Source organism: Austrofundulus limnaeus, unplaced genomic scaffold, assembly GCF_001266775.1.
Source record: "Austrofundulus limnaeus strain Quisiro unplaced genomic scaffold, Austrofundulus_limnaeus-1.0 Scaffold229, whole genome shotgun sequence".
Taxonomy (NCBI): Eukaryota; Metazoa; Chordata; class Actinopteri; order Cyprinodontiformes; family Rivulidae; genus Austrofundulus; species Austrofundulus limnaeus.
This window is the reverse complement of record NW_013952631.1, coordinates 264,570-273,845: the sequence shown is the minus strand read 5'-3', so window position 1 is coordinate 273,845 and position 9,276 is coordinate 264,570. Positions and strand designations below refer to the sequence as shown.

The following is a 9,276-nucleotide window of genomic DNA, read 5'->3' as shown; positions in this document are numbered from 1 at the left end:
TTTTACTTCAATAAAAGCACTCAAATCAGCTTAAAAGCTTAGATGTTCATTGGCAGGATGGACTGAAGTTGCACGTTGGCCATCTCTGTGTTAGTTGTTAGCTTAGCAGAATGAGATAAATCATAAAGCTATCTACAACAGGTAAGACAATGACTGTACATACCCATTCTTAGAAACATTTCTAGGTTCTGTGTGTAAGTGACCTGCCTACATATCTGACCCAGGCTGCTGTTATTCATTTACTTTATTTCTGCATTGTTTCTCACCAACAGATGAAGTCATAGGATTTGGTCCGGAGTTTGAGGACCAACCGGTGGACACCATCTACCCCGAGGAGTCACCCGAGGCCAAAATTACCATGAGCTGCCGAGCCAGAGCCAATCCACCTGCCACATACAAGTAACATATGCTCCCATAAAGCCACTCTCATTACTCCACACTGTGGGTTCTGTGTGCCTCCCAGAACCCTCCCCTCATAACGGGTCTGTATTTTTAGACACCAAGGTCACAGGAATGTTCGAATGATCTCTGATACAACTCTAACATTCAGTATTTCTACAATCAGTATTTTTAAAAGCCTTTTTCCCTGTTTCTTTTTTTAATGTACACAGATAAATGTTTGTAGAACAGATTTTACTGTCATAATAGGCATTTAAATTCCAAAGCGTGACACATCAGTTCTTGTTGCTGCAGCTGAGGCACACGCTATGTTTCTATTGTGACTGAACCTCGTGTGCTAGCATCTCTCTCATGTTCTGTTTCAATTTAGATGTAAATCTATGTAAATGTCCTGCTCCGCATCCTTGAAAATTGCTTTCGGTGGAATGGGTTCAAGAGTTGGATGCTGGAGGAGATGGAAGTAGCTTCGACCACAGCTTGCTTTGTTTCAGAGGGTGCATTTTATAGCCCAATAAAATTTCAAATGAACATAAAATCATTGTTTTGCATGAAACAACAATTCTTATGTGCATCTCTGAAAAAAGATAAAAAATATATTTTATCATATTACAATATGATAAGAATAAGAATAAGCTACTGGTGTACCAAAACTGGTATTAGCATTGGGACTGATATATTTAAAAGTACTTGTTCTTGTACAGAATGCTCCACTTGGGACTGATATCAATACCAGTTTTGATACTTACATAGATATTCCATTGAAGTTGTCACAATTTGCATTTCAAGTGATTTATTATTATTATTTTTAGTTACTGTAAAATATTGCAGCAGCATATTTCATGCTGTATATTCAATTTGATCCAGTCAGATGGGCTGCAGGCCTATAAGGAAGGGGAGCTTGGTTTAAATAAAAGAAATGGGCTTTTAAAGTCATTGTGTAGTGTTTATGTTCTAACTCAACAATTACTCTGTATCAGCACTCGTTATCAATGAGTACCCAAACTGAAGTACATCCTTTTTACATCCCTATAATAAACTCAAGTTACATAACTTTCCAAACACATCAGTTCTCTGATTTGACTTGTTTTCTATGCAGATGGAAACTGAACAATGTAGACATTGACTTGAATGATGAGGGGAGCCACTACAGTTTATCAGGAGGCAACTTGGTCATCAGCAACCCCATAAGAACCGAACACGTGGGAAACTACTCTTGTCTGGCCACCAACATGTTTGGCACAGTCGTCAGCAGAAAAGCATCTGTCCAGTTTGGATGTAAGTTGTTTCAAAGATTAGCCTTTTTATTTTTACTGGAGGCTGGGATGTGCAGCATCATCCAAATGTTCCACAGGACCTGTATTTTCAAGGTCAAGGTCAAACAGATATAAATAATTAGTCCATAACAATGCATTTTATGCAGATAAAGTCTGTTACACTGTTGTAGGAAGTGCTACAGGAGGGTAATGTTGTCTTACCTCTGCTTTTTCAGACCTTGATTTTTTCTCATTGGAGGAGAGGGAGACAGTGTATGTCAAGGAGGGCCAGGGGGCAGTCCTGCTATGTGCACCCCCTCCACACCATCCAGGTGCAGTCTTTGATATCTTGGTCTGTTTTGGTTTAAGTGTTCAAACTGTCTTTTATTTTCTCTTTGTATAACAAACACATCTGATGTTTTGATGTCTTCCTTAGTCTTTGATTTGATTTAAAGAAACTCAAAACTGCACATTGTTGTGTTTGTTCTACCCACGAAGAGACATCATTTAAAAAAGTATTTATTTTTCCAAAAATTTTAATTCGAGTTTTTTTAACATTTGAAAAAAAAAAAGTTTCTCCTTTGTCATTAACATTAAAAAACCTTTAACCAGAAAAAAAAATCAATATTCAGGCAAATACAAATCAGTAACTCTTACAAAATTACAAGAAATTAAATGTACTCACATGGCTAGTTTTGCCTTTTAGCTGGATTCTAAAAATTCATCTGCAAAGGTCAATGGATGCTTGAATCATGAGTTCCCTCGGCACTGCATAGTTCTAGTTTTGTCTTGCATGTTGTATTTTAACTCAGAGCAAGCAAGCCTCATATCAACTCCCTTTAGCTTTTTCAAAAGTGTGGCCACAATTTAAAACCTTTGATTGACAGGCAGCACTTCTCTCTGTCTCTGTCTGTGTAGGAGGATTGTCATTTCGATGGATGCTCAATGATTTCCCCAGCTTCATCTCTCTGGACAAGCGGCGATTTGTCTCCCAGATAACAGGCAACCTGTACATCTCCAAGGTGGACCCATCAGACAGGGGCAACTACTCCTGCATGGTATCCAGCCCATCCAGTTCCAAGAGTGTGTTTTCCAACTACATTCCCCTGAAGCTTGTGGCTGAACGTTAGTATTTATCTTCCAGTTACTCACCTGTCTTACCTCCTGTTGTAAATGAAACTAAAGCAGATTTTGAGTTTGCTGCACAAGTTAACAATAACTTTTATTTCAACCATCCAAAACTACCTGCACAGAGGCTTGTAATGTAACTTGTTTCAGTCATGTACCAGCACTACATACTTTTTTCTGCACTGAATTCACAGAATAGAGAAAAATTGCAAAGAAAGTTAGTTAAGTTTCGATTCAGTAGCAATAAATTATCATAAACACCGTACAGGTGTTACTTCTTTTACTTTAGTCATTGAAATGAGCTGGGAGTGAAGAATAGGACCTTAAGTGTTTTTTTTTTTCTTTGACTAAAATAAGATTCAAGGATACTTTAAAAGACTCATTTTTTTGCTTTTGTATGTTTTGATGACTTATTTCCTCTGTAACAAAGCTCTATGCTTAAACACGGTGGTGCCTTTTCAGTTTGATAAAGTCATGTCACCATTAGCTTATTGAATTTTCTTAATTAACTATAAAAGAAGGAATGAGCTCAAACTTAAACTAGAAAGCAACTCATATTGAAAAGGAGTTATTAAGCAACAGAAAGTAAAACCATAAAGAGTAATTTAAACTAACAAATGTGGTTGTGCTTTTTTATCAAACTAGCCAGTTCAGATTCTTTTGGAAGTGGGGTTCTGTGGAAAGGTTATAAATAATGGTAATTTACCTGTCATAGGTAGCACTTTGAACAACCTCAGTTTGGAAGACTCAAGTTTCTTTCTGACCGAGATGATGAGCTAATGGGTTGTCTGAATAGTCCGAGACCAGTTATTATAAAATTCCTGCTTGAAGTGCTTTAACTAGCTGCTGTTGCTGTTTGAGCTCAACAGGAACTATAGGATTCTATTGAAAGAAATCAAAGTGTGTTCAAAATACGAGCCCGAATTATACACAGGAAACAATTAAAGCTAAACTTAAGTATTTAATTGTGCATACAGGAGTAAGCAGCTGAATCAAGTGTACAGGAATTCAGATCACTGGCATTTGGCACTGTTCTCTCACAAAACAGTAGCTTGTAACAATATTCTTCAGAATTGAGTCACGCCTCCTGGAAATTACATCATCAAAGGAGGAGACCTCACTTATCTGGGTGACCCAATTCACAAACAAAGAAGTCCTACAAGCTTAGATGTAGAAATTTTATACATCTGATTGTGTTAAATCAGTGTGAGGTGTGTTGCCCCTAGGAAGTTGTTCTTAATCACAGTTTAAAAAGTAACTGATTGCACATTGATTATAAAATATTCTAAACACTTCAAGCATAAAAATGTATATGCGAAATACATTTAGGACTCAATATAAATCAATAAATATCTTACACTATGTAAAGAATGTAAAACAAAACCAGTAATGGTGTAACGTTTACAAAATAGTGTTTGCATGAACAGCTATGAAATTTTGAACATTGGAGTTGTTTTACGATGGAGAAAAATGTTCAACTAAAAGAGCACTAAACCTATCTCTGGGACATTTTTTTCTTATTTATAACTCAAAATAATATTGCATGATGTTGTTATCCAGTTTTTATTTGAATTTTTGTGAATGTTTGTGTGTGTGTTTGTCACCTTCTGATCTTTCTGCTCAGGTCACAACAGAAAATACCCAGCTGACCTAAGAGTTAAGTTTCCAGACACCACTGCTTTGGTGGGACAGAATATCACCTTGGAATGCTTTGCTTTGGGGAAGTAAGAGTGAACGATCACCAATTACCTGCTTGCTTAGATGCATTGTGCATTTTATGCCTTCCTGTGTCAAATGTCATGCCAACTATAATTTTTTTAAGTATCTAGGTTTTAATTAATATGTCTAAAAGAACAATTATAATTGTATCAAACAAAATTGAGTTGTTTGTTGCCCAAAAGCTCCTAGCTTTTGAAAGACAGCAAAAACATTAACGCAGAGTACTAAAGTGTTGATTGCTACTGCTTGGTCTGTCAGAAAGCAAAGCTAATAATAATTCTAAAAGAGCATAAGATGCAGAAGCAACAAATTTGACCCTGGCTCATGCATTACTTTTTCTGTTGGCCCATCTCAGCCCTGTACCTGATATTCACTGGAGGAGAATTGGCGGAGAGATGCCGTACAACATGGAGGTGCGGATGGCAGGTGCTCAGCTTTACCTCTATAATGTCCAGTTCGATAACAGTGGCACGTATAGATGTGAAGCCATCAACTCAAAAGGAAAAGACTTCCACTCTGCAAATGTGTCTGTTCAGGGTAAGAGACATGTGTCCTATTTTGGTCTTAAATTAGGCCATTGCTTTGGTTTTATAATTGATGTTCTGTTCTTGTGATTGTGGTGCTGTAGTCTTTAAAAGTTCCTTTTATCTACCTCTGTACATGCAACGTGGTTTTTGTTGGTAAACAGCATGGTTTCACTCACTCATCACTCCTGCCAGCAAATACTCCTCAGCCCCATTCAAAAAACAGTTTAGCAATATGGCTGCAAAGACAAGCCCCTTTTTAAGCTGCTTGGACATCCGTAAAGCACCAACTGAGCCTTCCACATGCAATGCTTCACAATGATGTGGAGTATTACGGATAACATGTGCATCTAGAGATGGGCGATATGATCAAAATTTTATATCACGGTATTTTCAACATTTTCACCGGTTTCACGGTATTTGACGGTATTTTTCTTTTCATCACAGCTCAGCTGATAATAAAATGTACAAACCCTGCTTATTGAGTTTTTTTCTTTTACTGAACCTCTGTCTGTGTCTCTGTTTCCCTCCTCTCTGTGTCTGTTCTTCTCTGACTGGTGGTTGTAGACAGTAATCATGCATTTTGGTTCAGTCGTGAAGGAGAAGGGTTAAGAAAAGATTATGATCGGGTTTATTGTTTTATGTTATTTATTAAAGCTTATCAGCACGACTCACCTTGCACACCATTCAATTCCAACTCCACTACGAACTACTTCCTGCGGGCTTTTCACAATAGAACCACGTTAAGTCTCCATCAGCATAACGTCTCCATATTAACTAACCGCGTTAAATCTAACTGTGCACGTCACTGAAGAGGTGTTTACTACATTCAGCGACGGCGAAAACGGGATGTTTTTTAAACGTCAAGTCAATATAAGCAGCGGAATCGCCACCCGCGGCTGCAACTAGCTGCTCCAAACATTAGCATGCTAACGCACATAGTGGTGCAGCAAGGAAAAATGTCCCCCGGGAAACAACAGTTCACTGCCGGCCGCGACGAAACGTTCCGCTATTTAAACCGGAATGTCCGGTATTCAAAAAATTCATATCATAACAAAAATAAAAACCGGTATTCGGTACAAAACGGTATACCGCCCAGCACTATGTGCATCCCACACCTCCTGCTCTGAATCCCACAAACAACTGATTGTGTAGACTCTGTCATCACTATATCAAAGTGTTGTGCCACAATGCCAGCTTACTCTTCCATATCCCGACCTCCATGGCTCTATTTTTACCTTACTTGTTGGCTCAGAGGTATAACAGAAACAGGTTAGCTTCAAACTTCTTTTGACACCTTCATATTGGCCGATGTTACACCAAGATGGGGAGAAGGCGGCTTAGATTAATCTTAAGTGTTTTATGAAAGAGGCTATTGTTTTCCACAGTTCATTGTCAAATGCACTGGTTAATGGACAAACCTCGGATGGGAAGAACAATATGAGTTCTGTCCCAGCTGTAGAACACTGGACTGGCTCTTTACCTTTTCTAGTACCCCTAGGGGTGCATGGGAGTCTTTCCAACCAGTCTACATGTGATTTGTGGACTTGGAGAAGACATTTGAACACATTCCTAGGGGTACCTTGTTGGAGGGTGCTCTGTGAGTAAGGGATTGGGGGTTCACTTTTACGAGCCATTCAGTCCCTAAATGTGAAAGTCTAGTACACATTGCCGTCAGTAAGTTGGACCTCTACAGGGTGAGAGTTGGAGTCACTGAGGAGTTAGATTCTCAGTCTATCCATAACGTTTTCTGAGTGCAGACAGTGGGACCTGTTTGCTGGCCTCAAACTATTTGAATAGAGAAACTGCACGGGACCAACGTGCAGGAGCACGGATGGCAAGATTGTGTTAACATTGACATGAGCACCCTTGCACTGTTTTCATCACTAACTATAAACCTTGCTTAAGGATTACAGGGAACAAATGTGAGTGGGAGGGGCCACACTGATTCTGATTCTGCCTCATGCTTTCATGCATTTGAGTCCAAGACCTCCCTATTTTATAACACCTTGAATTTCACGTTAGCCATTGCTTTGCAGTTGTTGTTTTTTCTGTTTAGGTTCTTTTCTAAGGAAATATTGTGTGTGTACTTTCATTTATTTTTCTTTTACAAAAGCAGTCATATTTTTTTCTAACTAGCTGTCAAATAGTTTTACTCAATAAAGTCATTTTCAGAAATTCTTCTAAAACTCTACATCTCTGTCTTTTCTTATTTGCAGCCTTTCCTGTGTGGGTGGAGCACATTAGTAGCACAGAGAAAGACATCTATAGCAGCTTCACCATGTCATGCATAGCCAAAGGTGAACCAAAACCTCAAATCCGCTGGCTGAAAAATGGAGAACCGGTAATTTATATATATATAAATATATTTTACACTAAAGTCATTGTGGTCCCACTGAGCGGTTGACACTAGCTTGACTGAAATTTCAAGATCCTGAGGACAAACCCCCTCCTTCTTCTTAGCAATCTGAGGGCTATTAGTGGCCTTTTGTTAGACAAATTGCTGCAGGTAATCCAGACACACCCACCACGCCTCATGATATTGTCACATTGTTTCTCAAGGGCTCTTGTTTACAAGTTTTTGCTCTGAAAATGTGGTGTGTTGCAACGAACATACATTGATGCCACTGTATTTTCAGAGCTACAGTAAAAAATTGTAAAAAGAGCAGACGAGACTTTATACTTGGCCTTTCACTGGAATTTCAACATCGTTTTATGCTGGAAAAGGCCATGATGAAAAAAGCCACATCCCCAGCCTGGTCCTTGAAAGATGACGCAATGCCAGGTTCAGACACTCTGCAAAAACATCTACATACAAGCATCTTTCGTTGTTGTAAAATTTGGTGCCGTGACCCGGACATTCTGGTGCCGTGACCCGGATATGTAGGAGCACAGTTTTGGGCTGAGGGTGGACATGTAGGTGAGCAGTGATTAGGGTTAGGTGTGTCTCTAGGTGTGCGTGCGCCTCTTTAGCATAATAATAGACACTATGTGGCTCACAGCAGGGGAGCGGGGGATTTAGAGGCCAATGTCTCCTGCGCAAAAAAGCGCAGCCTTAGTCAAATTAGTGTTGAGCAGTACTGTTAGAAACTTCTGGGTAGCTCCCATCTGTTCAGTATGCAGCCCTGCATTTGTACTGTAGCTCAGCAGAGACAGGAAGCTGGCACTGTGAGTACACATCATGACAGCAGAGAGTACCAGCAGGGGAGCGGGGGATTTAGAGGCCAATGTCTCCTGCGCAAAAAAGCGCAGCCTTAGTCAAATTAGTGTTGAGCAGTACTGTTAGAAACTTCTGGGTAGCTCCCATCTGTTCAGTATGCAGCCCTGCATTTGTACTGTAGCTCAGCAGAGACAGGAAGCTGGCACTGTGAGTACACATCATGACAGCAGAGAGTACCTGTTGTTAGGCAGCATGTGTTGTGTAACGCTCCTCCACAAACCACTGTCAACACAACTCAAACCCCCGTGAGAGTAGCCGCTAGTGACAGTGAAGTTAGCATACTTAATAAGAGGCACTGGATGAGTTTTTGTGTGAATGAGAACATTGTGAAGTACTTTGTAGAACATCAAAAATCAGCATTATAACTTTGCTTCATGTAAGAATTAAAACAATATAAAAGACTTGAAGTAAAATAAAATAAAAATTATTTTAACAATTCACTGCTTTTTCTCTACAGATTGATAAGAAAGAAATGAGGTTCAGCAGGCTGACGTATGATGATGCAGGGATGTACCAGTGCATTGCAGAGAATCGCCACGGAGTTATTTATGCCAACGCAGAGCTGAAAGTGATTGGTGAGTCACAATTTGGCTGCAATCGCTGCACGGACTCTTGTTCTGATGCTTAAGGGCTACATCAAAAAGCTGACTAATTACCAAGACTTATTAAAACCCACTGTCACTCTTCAGCACGTGCTCCTACATTTGAACGCCGCCCAGTGAAAAACGTCCTGGCGCCCAAAAATGGCCGTGTTGTGATCGAGTGTCGACCGAAAGCAGCTCCGAAGCCAACCTTCTACTGGAGCAAAGACACAGAGCTGCTGTTCAACTCCACCAGGTTAGCATGCAGCATCATACAGAAATAGCATCTCTCCGTTTTATCACCTCCTGCTTTACAGGAGACATGTAGTATCATGCTTTTAAATTATTCCTTTTCACATTGAAATCATTCAGTTGGGGTCTATATAAACAGGAACTGCATTGACTCAAACAGATATATACTGTATATATATATATGTAAATAAACACATACA

The 9,276-nt window shown here is 39.5% G+C and overlaps 1 protein-coding gene across 1 annotated transcript in view; it reads left to right on the top strand.

Moving 5' to 3' along the window:
* cntn1a (contactin 1a) overlaps positions 1-9,276 on the top strand; it is a 91,917-nt gene that overhangs the window by 65,094 nt on the left and 17,547 nt on the right. The window contains exons 5-13 of the mRNA XM_014019739.1: positions 271-399; positions 1,496-1,674; positions 1,889-1,984; positions 2,571-2,777; positions 4,405-4,504; positions 4,855-5,036; positions 7,243-7,367; positions 8,701-8,818; positions 8,933-9,080. Of these exons, the coding sequence (XP_013875193.1) occupies positions 271-399; positions 1,496-1,674; positions 1,889-1,984; positions 2,571-2,777; positions 4,405-4,504; positions 4,855-5,036; positions 7,243-7,367; positions 8,701-8,818; positions 8,933-9,080 (1,284 nt within the window). The remainder of the gene's footprint in view (positions 1-270; positions 400-1,495; positions 1,675-1,888; positions 1,985-2,570; positions 2,778-4,404; positions 4,505-4,854; positions 5,037-7,242; positions 7,368-8,700; positions 8,819-8,932; positions 9,081-9,276) is intronic.